The sequence below is a fragment of the Setaria italica genome, chromosome IX (genome assembly GCF_000263155.2).
Source record: "Setaria italica strain Yugu1 chromosome IX, Setaria_italica_v2.0, whole genome shotgun sequence".
Lineage (NCBI taxonomy): Eukaryota > Viridiplantae > Streptophyta > Magnoliopsida > Poales > Poaceae > Setaria > Setaria italica.
The window spans coordinates 46,778,791-46,798,838 of record NC_028458.1 but is presented as its reverse complement, the minus strand read 5'-3'; the positions used below and the strand labels follow the sequence as shown (position 1 = coordinate 46,798,838).

General features: G+C 50.6%; 3 protein-coding genes and 1 long non-coding RNA gene across 4 annotated transcripts; all 4 read right to left on the bottom strand.

The window, feature by feature from the left end:
• Positions 1-841: 841 nt before the first annotated feature.
• LOC101786995 lies at positions 842-2,063 on the bottom strand. Its single transcript, XM_004986938.1, has 4 exons — positions 1,953-2,063; positions 1,858-1,882; positions 1,555-1,752; positions 842-1,437 (listed from the first exon to the last, which is right to left on the bottom strand). Exons 1-4 carry the CDS (start codon positions 2,061-2,063, stop codon positions 842-844), a joined length of 930 nt encoding a protein of 309 aa, XP_004986995.1.
• Positions 2,064-12,049: 9,986 nt separating this feature from the next.
• On the bottom strand, positions 12,050-12,514 carry LOC101786603. Its single transcript, XM_004986937.1, has one exon. It carries the CDS (start codon positions 12,512-12,514, stop codon positions 12,050-12,052), a length of 465 nt encoding a protein of 154 aa, XP_004986994.1.
• A 1,077-nt stretch (positions 12,515-13,591) lies between these two features.
• On the bottom strand, positions 13,592-15,990 carry LOC101781340 (dormancy-associated protein homolog 3). The gene is made up of 3 exons (XM_004984376.3): positions 15,513-15,990; positions 15,184-15,378; positions 13,592-14,128 (listed from the first exon to the last, which is right to left on the bottom strand). The coding sequence occupies exons 1-3, from the start codon at positions 15,622-15,624 to the stop codon at positions 14,037-14,039; spliced, it is 399 nt and encodes a 132-aa protein (XP_004984433.1). The 5' UTR covers positions 15,625-15,990; the 3' UTR covers positions 13,592-14,036.
• A 549-nt stretch (positions 15,991-16,539) lies between these two features.
• Positions 16,540-17,352, bottom strand: LOC101781075. Its single transcript, XR_215939.3, has 2 exons — positions 17,045-17,352; positions 16,540-16,948 (listed from the first exon to the last, which is right to left on the bottom strand). It is a non-coding gene; the product is annotated as an uncharacterized LOC101781075 (long non-coding RNA).
• Positions 17,353-20,048: the final 2,696 nt, after the last annotated feature.

Below are 20,048 nucleotides of genomic sequence, written 5' to 3'. Positions count from 1 at the left end.
GCTGACCCGAATGCAAGTTCACCAAGTGAAATAGGACAAGGTGAGGTTCAAGGTCTAGAGATAATGCATTGACAAGGCCGATTGGTAAGAAGAAGGCAAAAGCAGCACTGCTGCAAGAGAAGAAAAAAAGTGTGACAGCAACCTTAGAAAATATGTGGGCACAGAAGAAAGAAGCTGATGTGGAGAAAGAGCTAAAAAAAAAAGAGGATAGGTTAATAAAGCTTTTGCTCTTGAACAAGATCGAGTTGCTCTTGAACATGATCGAGTTGCAAATGAAAAACTACTTCTTGAATTGAGGAGCCAGGAGGTCCAGTTGCAGAAAAGAAGGGATGAAGAAAGGATTATGACCATGGACCTAACTGCCATGCCACATGATCAAAAGAAATACTACATATCCTTACGGGCTGAGATTATGAGCCGACTATCTATGCCTAGTGCTTAATTACTATCATGTTTGTGTTTTGTTGATTTAGGAACTATTTTCCAACTACAGACTTATTTTATTCACTTTGGAACCTATTGATTGATCAGATGATGTGTACCGCATATTTAGTTGATCAGATGATGTGTAGCGTATATTCAATTGACCAGATGATGTGTAGCGCATTTACTTGGCACTGGAGAAGTAATACATGGAGACTGAATGCCTCTAAGAGATGGCATATGAAAGAATGCCACTGAGACGAAAGAATGCCTCTGAGATGAAAGTAACAATTATTGAAAGTAAGAATTAAGTATGTCCGTATGGTTTATCTCAAACTAAAAAAAATTATAACGTAGCAAAAATTATTGAAGCATAACGTAGCAAAAAATCCAGACAATTACTATGAACTATAGACAATCATTTGTAGAGGTCTGGATGATGTTGCCACAGGTGCTCAATGAGGTCATCTTGAAGCTGATTGTGAATATCTTTGTCCCTTATGTTCCTGTAATTTTTAATAAACTCCTCAAGTTCAGGTGTTTCATCGTGAGAAATATTCACCTTTTCTCCCACCCCATCATAATTTAAATCATCTCCCTCATCGCGCTCATCCTCAACTATCATGTTGTGCATAATGACACAAGCCCTCATGATTTGTCCGATGGTGTCTTGATCCCAAAATCGAGCTGCCCCCCTAACGATAGCGAAACGAGACTGTAAAACTCCAAATGCTCGTTCCACGTCCTTCCTACAAGCTTCTTGGGCAGTTGCAAAATATTTCTTCTTGTTACCTTGTGGTTCAGGTATACTCTTCACAATTGTAGCCCACGAGGGGTATATGCCATCAGCAAGATAATAACCCATTGTATATTCATTATTATTAATGGTATAATTCACCTTTGGAGCTTGACCTTCAGCTAGCCGTGCGAATAAAGAAGACCGGTGCAAAACGTTGATGTCGTTGTGGGAACTAGGCATCCCAAAGAAAGCATGCCAAATCCAAAGATCTTTATCTGCAACAGCTTCAAGTATAATTGTAGGCTCATGCACATGCCCGGTATACATACCTTGCCATGCCGAAGGACAATTTTTCCACCTCCAATGCATACAATCAATCGACCCAAGCATACCAGGAAAACCTCTACTCTCTCCAATGGCAAGTAATCTAGCAGTATCATCTTCATTAGGTGATCTCAAGTACTCATCTCCAAAAATCTCAACAACAGCACTGACAACCCTTCTCAGACTCTCAATAGCAGTACTCTCACCAATACGGATATAATCATCTGTAGCATCAGCTGCTACTCCATAAGTTAACATCCGAAATGCTGCGGTAATCTTTTGCAGACTAGAAAGGCCAAGCACACTGGCATCGTTTTTCTTTTCTGCACGAAATATTCATCATGTTGGTCTATGGCATTCCATATGCGTACAAACAGTGTACGCCTCATTCGAAACCTGCATGTCAAGAGTAACGAGACAGAGCCAAAGTAACTGTCATGAACGTGCGCACGCAAAAAAAACATGCCCCCACAGCTCGCTCCCCTGCCGCCTCCGGCGGCGGCACGCCCTGCCCCGCCGACCAAGCTCCAGCGCCGCTCCCTCCCAGCAACCAGAACCTCCGCGGCCTCCTGGCCATCCCCACCGCTGGCCCCTCGTCCAGCTTCCAGACCCCGCACAGAGACCCTGGCAGCTGCTTTTTCCCCCAGATCCCCTTTCATCAATTTGAACTGCAGAACTCCAGATGCTTCCCAGGTAAGCTCCACAGCACGAATCTCGCCAGATCCGCAGCAATCACGCCTCGCCCGGTCCTTTCTCTCCTACGCGCAAGTTGTCAGGGGTGATCATGCGCCGGCGCCTGGTAAGGCTCCTCTATCCGCTTTTACTGCTCCCACCTGCTGCAGTAACTCCGCCCATGGCTGTGCGTCTTCTCCGCCCAGCTACCGCCTCATCCGGAGCAGTTACTCCCGCAGCGCGTCTTCTCCACTCATCTCCCGTCCTGCTACCTCTGAAGTTGTGCCCGAGGTGACCGGAGCGCGGCGCAAGGACGACCTCTTCACTCCTCAGGATGGCTGGACGGCCGTCAGACAGCCTCACTGGTGGAGGAGAGGGCGCCATTCAAGTCCGCCTGGCCGACCTTCTCCCCATTGACACTCCGACAGTGAACGCCCCCGACTCCAACCTTCCCCAACGCTGCAAGCTTTTCGGGCCAGAACAAACAGGCGTTGCTTCATCTGTTTGGCCCCGGATCACCGCGCCGCATCCTGCCGCGACCCCGTCAGGTGCTACCTCTGCCTCCGCTACGGTCACCGCGCCAAGCTCTGCCCTACTGGCCGTCGCCTCAGCAAAAGGCCGTCTGTGCAGCGCCCTCACCGTCGCGCGGAGTTCACCGGGGAGCAGAATCGACGCGCGCCCCCCCTTCACCACGCTCGGCCTTCACAGGTGCATCTTCGCCAGGCTCGGGCTTCAGCTCGCCAACAGCCCCTTTGTCACCAAGCTCGGCCTCCTCTTCGTCAGCAATCACCCCCACGCCAAGCTCGGTCTCCGCGACGACAACAGCCGACACCTCGCCGGATCCGATCGCCTCCTCGCCAACACCTGCCCCCGCCGCCGAAGCCCGCACCCTCGACGACCATGTCACGGCTCGGCGACCCCGCGACTAGGCCGGAGCAGGTGGATTGCCTGGTTCAAGCAACCGGGGACATCGACACCGATTTGCGTGAGTGGGAGACGACGGCGGTGGTCACTTGGGCTGTGCGTGGCCAGGAACCTGTCGACCCATGCGACGTCGAACGCGCCATCAGGGAGGAGTTCAGGTTGCGCCACGGAGAGGTGACCGTCTCACGCCACTTTCCTGAGGCTTTCTTGATCAAGTTTAAGTACAGTTACCACTGCACCGAAGCTCTCCAGAAGGGGAAGGCTGCAGGTTCCGGCGTGGAAGTCTACTTCACCAAGTGGAGAAGCCTGCGTGATGCTGAAGGCGCAGCGCTCCTCTTCCGTGTCAGGGTCTGCCTTGACGGTGTGCCGATGCATGCCTGGCGAGCTGACATTGTGGAACGGCTCATCGGCAGCACCTGCGCCCTTGAGGCCATCGACACCAACCTGGAGCAACCGCACGAGACGAAGACGATCAACCTTTGGGCTTGGACAGCTAACCCAAGCTCCATCCCAAAGTGTGCCTGGCTCACGTTCACCAGCCGGGCGCGCGACCCCAGGCTGGAGGACGTGATGGTGTCCAAGACACCACCGGGACAGTGGCAGCGCGGCGTCAAGCACTGCGTCATCCTTCACCTCGAGGAGATCCAGGACTACACCCTTGCATCCGTCAACCTCGACGACCGGACGTCTTGCACGCCGTCGATCCGCCGGCTCCCTCCCTGGCACCTTGGGTGCATCGACGGGGAGACGAGACCTCGACGGGTGGAACGTGTAGAGCGCCAACTTTCGCCTCCGCGCTCTGACCATCCTCGCCATGGTCGGAGCAGTGCGGCAGGGGAGAGCGACCGGCGCGATGAAAAGGAGGATCGCCAGCGAAGGAGCTACAACAACGACCATCCCACCAGCAGGTGGAACGTCTGGCGCCGGCGAAACGACGACGACGACGACCGCGATCAGCACGGGCGAGGTGACCGTACCCGACGCGCACAAGGGCACGGGCGGCGACACCGGCCGGGAGCGCGACCGCTCGCCCAGGCGCCGGAACTGGGGTGGCGGGAGCAAGCACGGGGAGCGGCAGCACCAAACCCAACCCAGCGGCACCTCCATGCCTCATCAGCTCTCCCTGTTCGGCCCTGTCCGTGACGCGAGAGCGCTTGATCTAAAGTTCCTGTTCGCTAACCGTGCTTCTAATATGAAGGAAGCAGCTGCAAACTTTCTATGCAGGCAAGATGGGAAGACCGACGGCAATCCTCCCCAACTGCCCAGCCTGTATGACTACATCAACAAAGCGGCCGTCTTGGCCGATGCTCTTCACCTTACACATGAAGGGGATGAAGTCTGGTCCAGGGAGCAGCGCAAAGACAAGAACAGCCAGCCGACGGTCAAGGTGTCACAAGCGTTCAATGGCATCAAAGTCGACCTGGCAATGCCCATCCACAACTCACCCATGGGGGACACAACTACGGTACAGGAGCTCTCGCCTGGCTGGAACCAGGAGCCTCCAACGCTACCTTCGTCTACACCTCTAATGGCTGATTGCATCTCACCTAGCAGGCACACCTTTCTTAACTCCCCTCCTCTTGAACAGATGGAGCGCACCTCCCCCGGCGGCACAGGTGGCCTAAATGATTTGCAGGACACGGCTGCAGACCCAATCTCGATCCAGGAGGTGGAGGAGGCGCTAAACAGCCTCCAGGTGCACCTCCAGCGAATCACCCACGAGCTGCCACTGCCGCTGTCACCTTCGGTTGACAGCGACCATTGCCCCTCTAACAATGCACATATCGAGCAGGTGCTGAAGCAGCAGCATGGAGCAGCAACAAACAATGGAAACGTCAGCAGCATGACCGGGCCAACCTCTGCGGTCAGCACCTTCTTCACCAAGCCGGCACAGGTGCTTCAGCTCCAGACAATGGAGGCAGACAAGGAGGACCAGACGCAGCATCAGCAGGGCAAGGCGCCCAAGCCACGACGACCAAAACGTGTTTTTGACATGTCGACGGTACGCCGCAGTGCAAGACTTTCAAATCGTAGGCCGATGCCGACGGTTCAAAGAGCGCAACATAACCTCTGTCGCAAATTGGGTCTACTCACTGATGATCTACAGCCCATCGAGGCTGCTTTGCAGGATTACTTGTCTATGTTCCAGGGTCCGGTGCCTCAAGATGTTATTGCGGCGCTGACGGCGGCTTTCAACCTTGATGACCCTGCTGCTCAAGAGCTTGATGAAGCAATGGCTAGGGTGGCTGGCGAGGCCATTGAAGACTTTCAGGGGGACATAGCTCAGGAGGGAGAAGGGGAAGCCGCCAACAACATTCACGGAGGGGCCTTTGCTGCAGCGACTGCAGCTCCGCAGGCCATCATCTGATCCAAACGCAGCAACCACAGAGAGTCCTGCTACTTATCATGTTAACCACAACATCTGTAATCACTAATTTCTGCAGCTTAGCCGTCGTATTAGTTATGCTACATTTCAGCTCGAATGTAATCTTGCCACCTGAACAATGCTATGGGGTTTCACTTATGTCTGCAATTCGTCCCCTTCGTGTGTTGACCAAGAGAAGTATGCCTGTGCTGCCTGTTGGTTGCCTGCTGTCTGCTGCTTGTATGCAACAATGCTACGGTTTTCCTCTGGTGCACTATTTGCCTTCAGCTGCCTGCTCGAACGTGGTCTTTCTCTGCAGCGGGTGCTCAGTGTCACGAGCAATGGCAGCATGTCAACACTGGTGGGCGCTGCGTATACCAAGTGTGGGTGGGTGCTGCAATGCTTGTGCATGTACCGTCCCATGGAGTGGGCAAAGCCAGCCAAGGACAAGCGTTTCACAAATCCCTCATGAATCTTGAAATCCTATGCTGGAACGTGAGAGGCCTAAACCAGAGAGCAAGGAGAGATACAGTACGGGAGACCATTTCATCAACCCTTTGCCACATCGCATGCCTCCAGGAAACCAAGTTAAGTAATATTGACCACTTCATGGCAAGTTATTTAGGAGGCTCCAGGCTTGACAGCCACTCGTACAAGCCGGCTGGGGGACCTAATGGAACCAGGGGTGGCATCCTACTGTTATGGAACAGCTCTCACGTTGCACTCACAGACATTGTGCTAGGAACCTATCACATAACAGCAACAGTAGCAATGCAGGAAACGGAGAATTCGTTCACGCTCACCGTGGTTTACGGGCCAACACAGTCTAATGAAAAACCCCAGTTCCTAGTAGAAATACAAGCACAGCGACCTCAACGCGGCTCTCAATGGTTAGTCCTGGGCGACTTCAACATTATTTACAAAGCAAGCGACAAAAATAATAACAAGCTAAACCTGAGGCTTATGAATTTATTCAAACAAGCACTAGATGACACTGATCTACGCGAGATACATCTTCAAAATAGGCAATTCACTTGGAGCAACGAGAGGCAAAGCCCGACACTTGTTAGACTGGATAGAGTTTTTGCAAATGCGGAATGGGAAAATGCATTCAACACCCACGTTCTACACGCTCTTTCAACTTCCCTATCCGACCATTGTCCTATCTTGCTCTCTAATCAAAGTGGCCCCAGGCGCCCCAAATCCTTCAAGTTTGAGAACTATTGGACAATGCTCCCGGGGTTTACGGATACTGTAGCATGTGCGTGGACCACGCAATCGCCGCATCACGAGCCTTTTCACAGACTCTTTCACAAGCTTCACACCACAGCTGTCGCACTAAGAGAGTGGAGTGGACGCCTCATACCGGATGCGAGAATGCAGTTGCATATGGCCCTGGATGTGATTCTACGGTTCGACATAGCGCAAGAACACTAGCAACTTACGGAGGCCGAGCGAACCCTGCGGAGCAGACTAAAGCTAAGGGTCATGGGGCTAGCCATAATTAAGCGCGCGCGCAAAAATCAAGCAAGCAGAAGCTCAAACCTTAAACTCGGAGACGCTAATACGCGTTTTTTTCACCGGCGAGTAAACTCCAGGAAGCGCAAAAATTACATACCGAAGCTTAAAAGAGAGAATGGTTGGGCATGCACACACGAAGAAAAGGCGGCCGACATACAAGATTTTTTTACGGCAGCCATGAAGCAGCCCCAACCACGCATAGTGGACCTCAATTGGGACCTTCTTCGCCTCAACCAGCATGATCTGTCATTTCTAGACTATGTCCGTGGTCCGAAGAGGAAATCAAGCAAGCAATCCTTAGCATGCCAGGGGATAAAGCCCCTGGTCCGGACGGGTTTACGGGGCTATTCCTAAAATCATGCTGGAGCACCATAAAACAAGATGTAATGGCAGCAGTAAATGCGTTCTACTGTCTCCGATGCAACAGCCTCCAGCTAATTAACACAGCTACCATCATACTCATCCCGAAGAAAGAGGGGGCGAACACCGTGCAGGACTTCAGGCCTATAAGCCTCATTCACTCGTTCATCAAGATCATCACGAAGGCTATGGCACTGAGATTACAACCCCACATGAATACAATTGTCTCCAAATGCCAAAGCGCGTTCATTAAGACGCGGAGTATCCATGACAACTTTATGACAGTGCGAAGTACGGCAAGAAGATATCATAGGAACAAAGTGCCGGCTATTTTCCTCAAATTGGACATCGCTAAAGCCTTCGACTCCATACGATGGGACTACCTTCTCCTACTTCTGCGTCACTTGGGATTCCCCACTCGCTGGTGCGATTGGACTGCGGCCATTCTGTCTACCTCTTCTTCACGCGTCCTCCTAAATGGAGTCCCGAATCCACCAATAAAACATGGCCGTGGGTTGAGGCAAGGTGACCCATTATCACCGCTTCTATTCGTTATAGCGATCGATCCCCTACAAAGGATCCTGCAATTAGCGACAGATATGAACATCCTTACCAGACTACGCGGAAGGGCGCCCTCATGCTGTATTTCGATGTACGCGGATGATGCGGCATTATTCATAGCACCAAGAAAAGAGGAAATTGATGCACTAACTAACATCTTGGAAAATTTCGGGGATGCAACAGGTCTGAAAACAAACTTCCGCAAATCGACTATCGTCCCTATCTGTTGCGAAGGCGTGCAATTGGACGTGGTACTGGAAAATCTACCGACGAGGAGGGGAGCCTTTCCAATCAAATACCTTGGGCTACCACTATCCACACTGCGACTGAAAGCTGTAGATTTCCAACCCTTGTTAGACAAGGTCGTGGCCAAGTTAAATAGTTAGAGTGGCAGAAACATGACGACAGCTGGTAGACTCACTTTGGTCAAATCAGTATTAACTGCTCAGCCGGTTTACTTACTATCGGCCCTCAAAGCGCCCAAAGAGATACTGAAGATTATTGATGCTAAGCGAAGGAAATTCCTATGGGCGGGGACGGAGCCGCTCACAGGCGGGAAATGCAAAGTGAATTGGACACGATCTGCAAGGCCTAGGAGGGGAGGAGGGCTAGGTGTGTTACACCTCGGAAAATTCTCTAGGGCCTTGCGGTTACGATGGCTCTGGCAGGACTGGATGAATGATGGACCTTCCTGGGAAAGCCAGGACATCCCTTGCTCCCAAACGGACCGCAAACTCTTTGCGGCGGCAACCAAGATTACAGTGGGAGACAGCAACAAGACTTCCTTCTGGGACAGTGGCTGGGTAAATGGACAAAGGCCAAGGGACATTGTGCCAAATCTATATCGTATCTCCAGAAGGAAGAACAGGACACTACATGATGCAGTCGCAAATCACACGTGGATAAGAGATTTAAACCTTCTTCATCAAGGATTTACTGCCACATATTTCACTGAGTACTACCGACTATGGGTTGAGACCAACCGCCTGCACCTTACGCCAGGTGTCCCGGACACCATCACATGGAAATTCACGCCGAATGGGAAATACAGCACACAATCGGCATACAGAGTACAATTCATAGGATCCATGACAACTAATCTCGAGAACCTAATCTGGAAAACATGGGCGCCACCAAAGTGCAAATTCTTCAGCTGGTTAGCCGTGCAAGATAGAATTTGGACAGCGGATAGACTCCAACGTCGGGGATGGACTAGTAACCCAACCTGCGCCCTTTGCAGCACAGCGCAGGAGACAGGGTATCACCTTTTCGCCGACTGCAGTTTCACACGGCTAATTTGGACGGAAATTAACACATGGACGCAATGCCCTAACGTTGATCCAAGCCGTTGGGATAGGCACGACTCCATACATAATTGGTGGATAGCGACGCTGGCTAGCCTGGTGGCCGAGGGGAACGGGGGGAAAGGGTTGCGGACCCTAATTATACTCGTTCTTTGGGAAATCTGGCTAGAGAGAAATCGGAGGGTCTTCCAACACAAACACAAGACGGTTACCCAGATAACCGACAGCATCAAGAACCAAGCTGTGATGTGGGTTGCTGCGGGAGCTAAACACTTGGGGGACTTTCTCTCAGGTTGAGTGTCCTGTTTTGTACTAGTTGTCATAAGCGGAGTTCTGCCTCCCCGTTTCGGGGATGCGAGTGTACAGCTTGTATAGTACGTTTGTATACAGCCCGTCGGGCTTTTCCTCTCTTTTAATATAGCAGCAGCTCTCCTGCTGGCTCATTTCAAAAAAAAAAGAGTAACGAGACACATGTATAATATGATTTTTTTTTAAAAATGGTCCAAATAAATCTATTGTTTACATACCGTCATCTAAAATAACTATATCCGTACGTAGGATCATCTGAAAAATAATCTTGATACAACCTCTGATGCCCTGTCTGTCTATCTTGCTGAAGTACTTGATGACCTATGATAGAACCACGATGTTTTGTTTAATCATCGGACTCATTCGCATTCACGACCACATGAGTAATAGAGATTAAGAAATCATCATTGTCATCATCTGACGACGAATCCAACACTAGATGCATCGAAAAGCTTCGTCGATCCATAGCAATTCCCTTTCACCTATCTCCAATTATAGTTGGAGATCAAAGCAACTATTTATCCTAGGTATTGGCGGCCACAAAAACCTGATTACGACAGAATCCTCATTGTAGCATGTGATTGCAAAAAAAAAACAAAATGCAAATGATGCCTAATCATTACTTTCATATCCAGCTCTGGAGGACGTGGACGTAGGACGCACCAGAAATCCTGCGCAGGGGCTGCCAGAGTTGTTCACCGTGCGCAGGGGGCTGGCGGCGTGAAACGTCCGTGCGGGGCAGGCGGCGTGATAGGATACCGGAGAAGGATTTTTGACGGGCTCCGGTACTGGAGAAAAAAATTAACGGATACTAAATGGGCCCAATCCGATAACGTGGCCTCTTTTAAATTATTGGGGAGTAGTTTTTAGCGATCTGCTGTGGGCTGATATATTTTTTGGGAAAAAATTTTTTAGCATAGCCCCCAATACCTGGTTTTGGGGAAGAATTTTTTGAGGAACTCTTGAAGTTGCTCTTATCCTGATAATATAATGTACGTGTGTAGGTGCTAGGGACTCCCTCATCAGGCCCATGTCTCAGGGACTATCTGGCCACCGATGTAGAGATGGCTATAAAGCTAAAAAGCTTCAGATAGATATTATTGTTCATCCTAATAGCAAGAACATCAACAACTCGCAGATATCTCTGCCAAAGCAAAACAAACTTAAGGCGGCGCTGGGAGTCCCTCGGCAGCTCGGTACCCTAACCCATGGCCTATATAAAGCTGCTGCCTCCTCGCGTCGCGGGCGGATCTTTTCCCAAGGAAGAGCCGCCAAAAGAAGGAGCCGAGGGGAGCGTCCGACCTCCTACCCGGCGCCCTCAAGACCTGCCTCTGCACTAGCCGGCAGCGCCTTCCACAACCTCCACCGGCGAGCTTCGTCCACCGTCGGCGCACGGAGCCGGCGACACGCCGGAGTGAAGCCGAAGCCGCGGAACCAGACGAGCAAGGAAGGAGTAATGCCACCTCTGTTTATCTTCGGGGGTTCAGGTTGATGCTCATGCTGCTAGGCTCCCAGAGGACGGCACCCATAGAGACGACTCCGATCGAGGCTGGTCTAGGCGATGGCACTCATGAAGACGAGGCCGTCCAAGTCTGAAGCTGCCAGACGTCCAGGCGGTGGCGCGTAGGAAGACGATGCTGCCGGCAAGAATTACGAGGCGAGTGTGCCGGGATCCAGTCTTTAGCTGGGTACCGTATGGCTAGCTCAAGTCGACGAAGACGGCCGATGGGCGAACGGCGTCAAGCGAAGGATCGTCTCGCCCATCCTTGCACAGGATGCGTGCAACGTACTCGCGTACGTGCATGTGCACAAGCTAGCAAGCCATATGAATATCGTGAAGACTAGCACAAATGTGTGTGTGCATTACTACTACTGGTGATCGATGACGGCGTCGGGTGGAGGCGAGCGGATAACGTGGGGTGACCGGTGGAGGAGATAAAGGAGGAGGCCGGTTCGATCTCGGATCGTATGGTCAAAAAAATCGAGTGAGACACTCTAAAAAAACACACATAAGCTAAATGTGGAATTAATTTGGCCTCATTAAACATTATTCACTCAACACATGGACTAACAAATTGCCAGTAATCGACTAATAGCTAATGAAAAAGCACAAACTCACAAAGTGAAATGAACTCAAAATTCAAGAGATAAACCTCTTATTTAGTATGTAGATCATCAGTGGTTATCTGAATTTCTAACCTATTATGTGACATTAATAGGTCACAACCAAGACAGCTACAAGGTTAAAGACAAGAACAATGCTGATACCTATAGGCTTTGCGTGGCAGGTGAATCAGAGATATTTCCTGAGTGCCCAAAACATGTTTCAGGATTTTGTAGCTCCTCCCACGTTTACTAGACACGAAGTGGAGTGCATTCCCCGCAAGGACACTGGGCGCAGCCACATGGACGCGGCCACGGCGGAGCTGAGCAGAGGCTGGCCCGCTCCATGCACCAGTCTCCGACTAGTAGACACAGGCGAACGCCTCCCTTGAGCTGGTGCACACGAAGACAACGAGGAACGGGCCGCGGTGGCAGTCGAGATGGTCACAGCCGCCCTCCACCGCGGCACATAGCACCGCCGCGGTCCAGGTGCGGGTACATGTGCTCCGGCAGCTTGGGAAGCCGGTGGCGGCAGCCCGTGATGGGGTCCCAGACGACGAGGTCGTCCCCCGAACAGCCGGACCAGAAATCATTCCAGGAAGCCGCGGTGTTGAGGAGGACGCGGCCGTGGCGCGCGTCGACGGCGCGCCAACTGCCGGGGATGGCGTGGGGCAGGGGCGCAGAGGAGGTGGGCACGAAGCGGGAAATCCTGTAGTCGGTGCAGAGGAACCCCAGCATCGGGGCCGCGCGGTGGAGCTCCCGGAACCTGCGGCGGAAGCGGGGGTCGGAGATGAGGCGGAACCAGCGCTTGCAGACGAGGGCAGCGTGAACGAGGAGCTCGGGCTCTTCCGGGGGGAATCGGAGGAGGATCTCGTCGATGAGATCATCCGTCAGCTCCGGCGGCGGCATGGTCAGACGGACGCCGGCGGCGGTGCGAGGGTTTTGGTCGGTCGGAACTCGTACGAGGTGAAGTCCGATCCGGTAGGGGACCCGCTGCCTGGTTGGGTTCAACTTCAACCAGCTCGGGAAGGGCCTCTGCCAGGTGGGGCCTAGGAGACGGCGAGAGTGAGGCTGTACAGCTCAACAGGATTTGGGCGAACTCCACGCTTGCGTTTTCCTGCTCTCGCTGTGCCAGAAAATCTGAAATCCCCAAAGTTAAAGGAAACAATTCAGGCTATTGAACTGACACGATCATGCGTGATGCATTGGCGCATCTCAAAACGACACGATGTTTTGTTTTGCAGAAGGTTTCCACAATTTCGGAGCAGGACGATTCAGCGCTTTCAGCAACAAAAGGTAAACTGAACCTGCGACAGACCGGACCTGTTTTGCAGTTCGAGATGCAGAGTTTAACTCTAGAACAGACAACATGGTCCTTCCTGATGCTCCGAAGGTGGTGAACGGCCACTGCAACTTCTCAGTTCCGGTTGGTGCCTCTGAATTCATCTACGTGGAGTAGTGACCCGAGCTATCTTCTGAAAAGATACATCAACAAGTCTGATGAGCAGTGGAAGCGTAATACTGTAATTTGGTAAGCCAACCACACTCCTGGAGTCTAGCTGAGATTGGTAATCCTCGTTGAATCTAAGAATTGTATGCACCCTAACACAGATATACCAGTATCAAAATAGTATGCAGGCTACGCAGCTCGTGTGTCCGTACATGACAGGGAGTCAGGGAACGTAGTAAAGACCGTATGCTGTCAAATTGGAGACGCTGAGAGCCTGAGCGAGAAACTTCAGAACGGTGCCGAGCTGCCGAATAACTGCTGTCCTGCAGACCTGCAGGCTGCTGCAAAACACTGCTGCCAGAATCTTCCTGCTTCCTTCACTAATAAATATTATTGCCAACCACGTACATGGTGGCTATCTGAAAGTGTGCATGAGATGAGCAACTGTCATTATCATCGCGCCCAATGGCGCACACGGCACAAAGCGCAATCAACAGGCCCGGGTGCATCATATGGCATCATAGATTCACAGCAAGTTCAAGAAAACACCTTCAGTTTATTAGATACCATACACATCGAAAAAGGATTACATGCACTCCACCTCGAACCCTGCTAACATTACAAGCACGACCCCATCCTCCACACACCATCCATTTGACACAGCAGGTAGAGGAAACAAACACAACGCGGCGAGATTGCAGGCTGCGGCAAAGCTCCACGCAGCCCTAACCCGCCATATGCACACAGCAGCTTATTGACACGGCACAACACCAAGAGCTTTCAGCATATTCTACAGACTAAAGCCACAGAGTGGATGCAAAAACACTACACATAGCGGCATCTACAATATATCACAGTAGAGGTAAGACAGCCAGCGACTTATCCCCGTTCCCCTCTTGATGTCTTCCCTCCTCCTTCCCCTGACTTAGGTGAAGTAGATGCTTGTCAAGGAGCAAAAAGGGGTGTGAACATGTTGCGTGCTCACACTTCAAAGGGAGGAGGGTGGCTGGTCGTCCCTGGCGGGGATGCCCTCTCATATGCATCAGATGATGATTTCCTTCTGAAGCGACCACCTGATGGATTCAGTGCTCAAAGTTAGGCAAGATTCAATCAGATGAAAGAGGTAGCATCTCTGAAACACTGAACTAATACATGCTGGACATAAGCTAATATCGTGAGTGCAATCAGCGGTACTACTGAAGGTCCATGTTATTCGCGCTAACGAGTACATATAATCCGCAACACTCAGCTACTGCAAACAGTGGATAGCAGCACCAACAAGAGTTAAAAGAAATAGACTACCAGATAAGAATTCGCTAAAACTTAAACATGGTTGTAGATTTTAAAATTGAATGAAACGCTGAAATGATTACAAATATCATCCTTGATTGGTTGATTCTAGAAGGTGCCTCGAATAATCCATATCACAATATTGGCTTCAGTAAAGTCATTTGTATACCAGGGACTCGTGAGGTTGTTCCTCCGTGACTAGATAACTAGTTCGCAGACCAAGACCAAGCTTTGAAATAGTGGCTATCTTCTTGGGCTGATGTCAAGCCTTCAGCTATAAAATCATTAACAGAACATCTACTGGCAGCTTAAATTAGGCAAGACCACAAAGATAACTTCTCATGCATGTAACTTCACCAAACAGGTACCTTGTAATAAATGTTAAAGCAGGTCCATACACGATACAGATGAAAGCAAACCATATCCGTTATTGGATTTATATTATAACAGACAAAGAAAAGCAACTTCATTTTCCTTTTGAGTTGTACCCCACATAACCCCATTGATAGCTACGTTTATCCGATATGTTTGCTGCATTTCAAGAAATAAATGATAACTTATCAAATAGTTAATACGATAATATCCAGCCATGCATCCACGATCGTGACCCCAGAGCTAAAAGCACCCAGTGGGTGGAATATCCAAAACGCCCCTGCCCCAGTACGCCCCATCTAGACGCTTCCTAACTGGGCGACAAAACCACGCAAGCGAAAGCCACCGGTCACGTCGTTTGCAGGGAGAAACGGGTGCGCTGCCGCGAAATGACCAAAGTACCCCATACCAGTAGCCAATGGTTAATGCGAATGGAGGGAGAGCCCGGGGGTCTCGGGGCACTCACCGGCGCCGGCGAACGGCGAGATGGGCGGGGTGGTCCCCAGCGGCGAGGCCGGCGGCGTGCTGGCCGCGCTCCTCGGCGACGACGGGTACCCCGCGGGGCGCTTGATCATGATGCTGCGCGTCACCTTCACGGGCGTCTCCTCGCTGCCCGACGCCGGCGACGGCGGGACGAACGCCGTGGCGTCCCCTGCCGGATCTGCACGACCAACGGGAAACCGAACGACAGGTCAGATCGAAGGGAACACCACCGACTACGATATGGGTGCGCGCGTACTTTCTCCTTCCAGCGCCGCGCCGCGCCGGCGGTGGCCAGCTAGCTCGCTCACTCACCATTGATCTTGACGGCGGCGGGGCGCGCGGGCTGCTTGCGGAGGCGGCCGAGCCCGGTGTCCGGGCGGGGCCCCGCGACGGTGTCGTCCCACAGCTTGTCGAGGAGGCCCATCCCTCTCCCGTCGTAATCACCGAAGGCCGATCCGGTGCACAGTCTCCCTTCCCTTCCCCCAAAGCTTTCGGGATCTGAGCGGCTGAGCGAGCGAGAAGAAGGTATGAGGCCGAGCGGTTATAGCGCAGTGTTGCGCTTTGGGCCGGAGCGCCCTCGCGACCCTAGACCCGGTCCGTAGACCGCGAACGGATGCGGGTGGGGCTGGCGCCGGGGGTGCACGGTTCGGTCGTGGCGGGTCGCGGGCAGCGGAAGGCAGGACGTGGCGCGGCCAGCACGGGTGTGTGGATAAGATCGATGGCACGTGGGGTGGCCCACCTGCAAGCCTGTAGGGGGACGCCAGGTGGAGGCTCACGGGCGGGCGTCACGTGACGCGCCCGCCGGCCCATCCTTTTGGGAGCTTTGAACCGGGGGAGCCTGTTTGGTTTACGAGATTAAAATTTAGTCCACGTTATCTTGAGATTCAGATATTAATTATAAGTATTAAATATAGGTTAATTATAAAACCAATTGCATAAATGAAAGTTAATTCGCAAGATGAATCTATTACATCTAATTAGTTCATGATTTGACCATATAATGCTACAGTAAATATGTGCTAATCATGAATTAATTAAGCTTATAGATTTGTCTCGCGAATTAGCCACAGCTTTAGTTCATATTTAGTCCTTCTAATTAGCATCAAATATCTGATGTGACTTGAACTAAAAATTAGTACACGGATCCAATTTGCCACGCTAAAATTAGCTAGAAGTCACGTTGCGGCACGCCACATTATGTGACAATAATAGGTTGTTTGGTTGGTAGCGGCAAAATCAGTGTGGTTATTGTTTGGATTGGTACCATAAATGTTTGGCAAATGTTTGGCAAAAGAATGTGGCACCTGTTTGTATGTTAAGATTACACCCCATTCTCCACAAGATAGAATAGAAATAGTACATGTCAAAATATAGTCTTACACTCCAGCATATATTAGTCAATAAAAATGCTATCTAATATAAATCGATACCTCATCTTTGTTTTATCGTGCTTCTAATAAAAATGACGGCCATATTAATCTTAACAGTGCTACCAATGAAAAAAGATAAGTACTTAGTGAAGGAGCTAGAGGGGGATTGCAATCGGCCAATCGCAACTTGCTAGCCTGCTGCTGCTCGTCGCAGCAGGCCAGTCCGTTGAACAAATCGATGGCAGTCAAAACAAGAAAAAAAGAATGGGATTCCTATCTGCTACTCGAGTGGCCGCAGCGATGATTCCACTCCTCGGTGGTCGTCTGCTTCCTCTGTCCTTCATTTGTTTCCTTTTCCCTTCCCTTCCGCTGCCGCAACTGCTTGACAGGAGATTCTTCAGATCTGCACGCTCGGGGAAAAAATCGATGGTGCTGGTGAAAGGAGATGAGAAGGGATCTGCAGAAGTGCGCAACCTGTCGGGGAGGAGTCTGCCGCGGTGAGCGAGCATGACGGCGCGGAAGCGGATCAACCATGCAGCTGATGTGGGAGAGGCATGATGTTTGCGGTAAACTTAAGCAGATGCGTTCGCGCTAGGTAGAGGGACTGGGATCTTTCGGCAGCGTTGGCGGCCACGGCGGGTGTGGCGCCGAAAAAACTCGCCGCACCTTGGCAGCAAAAACTGTGGCGCGAGGGCTCCGCAGGCCGCAGCTGTGGCGAGCCTCAGTTTATTCTTGAACCAAAACACCTACCAATTGTGGCAAACCTAACTTTAGGTGTGGTTGGCTGTGGCTGGGAACCAGCAGCCCCTAAACGACGCTTCGCGAGGGCTTTTTGGCGTAAGCGCACGCGGGCAACTGCTGCGAGCGGCTGCTGCTGCCGTGTGGGCCAAGAAGCCGGTGGGAGGGGGCGGTGAAGCCTGCGATTCGGAGGTGCGTAGGATTTCGGGTGGGAAAAGTTTTCTGATTTAATTTGCAGGTTTGGATTGGGTGGTGGTAGCGTGCGCCGATAATTGATCGAGGTCGAGGAGCAGTAACTTTGACCTGACCGGCTGTGCATGGGCCCGTGGTGTGGATTCACAGAGGTGGCGTCGTTATCGTAATCCTCTTCGTCGTTATCACAAAGACAAAGGTGTCTTCGTGCGTGTAGAAGTTTTCGCCGCGAGACGAAGACGCACACCGACGTCGATATTATCTGCCGGGCAGAATTTACTCCATCTATTCGATTATTTTAATTTTTTAATTTATAAATATTATTATACATAAATCGTTGTGTCTAGATGCATAATAATATTTATAAATGTAGAAATTAAAATGATCTACAATTTGAAACGTGGAGAGTACGTATTATGTACTGCTCGCCTTGTGGCAATACGCGGGCAATACGTGTTATTAAAAGACGGACCCGACGTTTGCACGGTGGTGGCGGCGCGTGACATGAGGTACGACCACACGCTTGTTGCTGGATGGACCAACCGAGTCAACGGTCAAGCACCATGCCTGTAAACATGAGGCGCACGCAACTGTCTGTGCGCTCCTGCTTCGTGGCGACAAAACAAAAGGACTCGCAAGCTGCGTCCAACCAATCTCTCGATCACTCGATGTCTCTCTGCAGATCAAAGGTACTTGTAGTTGTACGTGCTACGTCTACGTGCCAGCAAGAGCAGGAGGCTAGCTGGTGGTGCTAGTCTGCCGAGAGTGCCGCGCGTTGCCCCCGCCGTGCTCGCGCCTGCAGTTGTGCTCCGGTCGGCACAGGGGGGAATGGGTGACGGACGGATGACCTATCTTCGCTTGAGGACAGAGCTCGAGAGATGGGTTGGACGGCATTGGACGAAAGCCGCTAGGAGACCGCCGGCGCCGGCTGGCTGGTTCGTTTTGGCGTGGGGTGAATTGTGATCGATGCCTTGATGAGTCCGTGCCGAGCAACCGGAGCCAAGAAAAAGGGCTAACCGGCAGCTCGTACGGGTTGGGGGGATCGCGTGGCGGAGGTGCAAAGGCAAACAAGGACGAGGACGACGACGCCTTTATTTCACTCGGCCGTTACTTGCGGCAACGGGCGGCAATGGCGCATGGACGGCTTTTGGGTGGGAGCAAGAGCTAATGCCGAGCCATCCATCGTAATCGTATTCATATCTCCGCGCGCGGTATATGCACGCCCAGCCTTAGCCTTACGTTAATCCTAATGGAGATTTCATTTTAATGTTTTCAAGATAGTCATGTAAGCAACAAGAAAATGAAATAGTATTTGAAAATACCTCTCCCAATACAAAATTTTATATTGTGGTTTTATAGACTCCTAATAATATTTAGTTTCATGACTTACAGAGAGTTAATATCCGTGTACAAGTGGTTTCATCTAGATGAAACTGGTATCATCTCTCTTCTTTAAATTAGATGACATGTAATAAAAAATCCTATATGGCATGCTAATTAATGGGAATAAAACTCCATTAAACTTCCAATTGGGATAGTGATTCTAGCCAATCATCAGAGCTAAAAAAAAGCAGGTAATCATTACGGGTAATTGACAGAAGCGTAGCAATCGTCTGCTATGAAAGTCCAAATTTGCACGGGCCATGCATTGAATTAACCAAATCTAAATGGATTAAAGTCCACACTCGACAGTCAAGACATTGTCAGCGACGTGGCACGTCAATCCAAGCAGGTGGGGAGTATGCGTAGTGACGCTCCACTTTTTTTTAAAGTATCATTCTATTTTTATTCCAATACGAAAGGTGTTTTCCCCTTATTCCAATAAAAAATTTACCGAATACACAAAATAATTTTATATCTTTTTATTAAGATAGAGAATATGGAGCAGCAGTTCCAAATGTTGATTTACAAAAGCGAAACACAACGAGGAGTTTGCGCTTGGCAAAAGGCCTTTTTTTTTATTTTCTTTCCATAATTTACATAAAATCCAATATCCTCTTCCCATTTCTTTGCTTGCCACCTGTGATGCCCACCCCCGCTTGTTTCCTCTAGGCAATTCTCACCATCGAATACACATCTGCCAATACTTTTTAACGTAGTAGATCCTAGGAAACATTGGATTTACATGTGGAATTCTACATGAGAAATGGGAGGTGAAGTTGTGATGTTTGCCGATGCAATTGCAATGCGTTGGTCAATAATGGAGGAAGTTCAGCCCTTTGCTTCTCTAGCTTGTATCGCCCTCAGCCTTCGTGCTTCTGTTCCAGCTTCATGGGTTGAGTTTTTTTTTCTTAAAACTTAAAATCTTAGTAAAAAATAAGTGTTCGTTTAGACAGTTTTGGACAAATGAGTAGCTGTGAGAAGTGACCATATTATCTCTAATAATTCATATTAGTTGTGGTTGAAGGTTGTGCAATCCATTTTGTTTTCTGAATCCTTAATAAATGCACATGTATTAAAATCAGAGGAAAAAAAACATCAATTGGCTTAGCAGAGAGAGCATGCCCAGGCTCGGGCCAAGCCCGGCAAACAGCCTCGGGGAAAAAAA

What these genes read in the sequence shown, in the direction of transcription:
- LOC101781340 (XM_004984376.3), bottom strand. Translation starts at nt 15,624, where the DNA reads ATGGGCCTCCTCGACAAGCTGTGGGACGACACCGTCGCGGGGCCCCGC. An exon ending in CGCCGCCGTCAAGATCAATG is followed by an intron (nt 15,379 to 15,512) that starts GTGAGTGAGCGA and finishes TTGGTCGTGCAG; the next exon opens with ATCCGGCAGGGGACGCCACG. An exon ending in CTCGCCGTTCGCCGGCGCCG is followed by an intron (nt 14,129 to 15,183) that starts GTGAGTGCCCCG and finishes TGAATCCATCAG; the next exon opens with GTGGTCGCTTCAGAAGGAAA.
- LOC101786603 (XM_004986937.1), bottom strand. Translation starts at nt 12,514, where the DNA reads ATGCCGCCGCCGGAGCTGACGGATGATCTCATCGACGAGATCCTCCTC.
- LOC101786995 (XM_004986938.1), bottom strand. Translation starts at nt 2,063, where the DNA reads ATGGCCAGGAGGCCGCGGAGGTTCTGGTTGCTGGGAGGGAGCGGCGCT. An exon ending in CAGGGGAGCGAGCTGTGGGG is followed by an intron (nt 1,883 to 1,952) that starts GCATGTTTTTTT and finishes CTTGACATGCAG; the next exon opens with GTTTCGAATGAGGCGTACAC. An exon ending in GAATGAGGCGTACACTGTTT is followed by an intron (nt 1,753 to 1,857) that starts GTACGCATATGG and finishes AGATTACCGCAG; the next exon opens with CATTTCGGATGTTAACTTAT.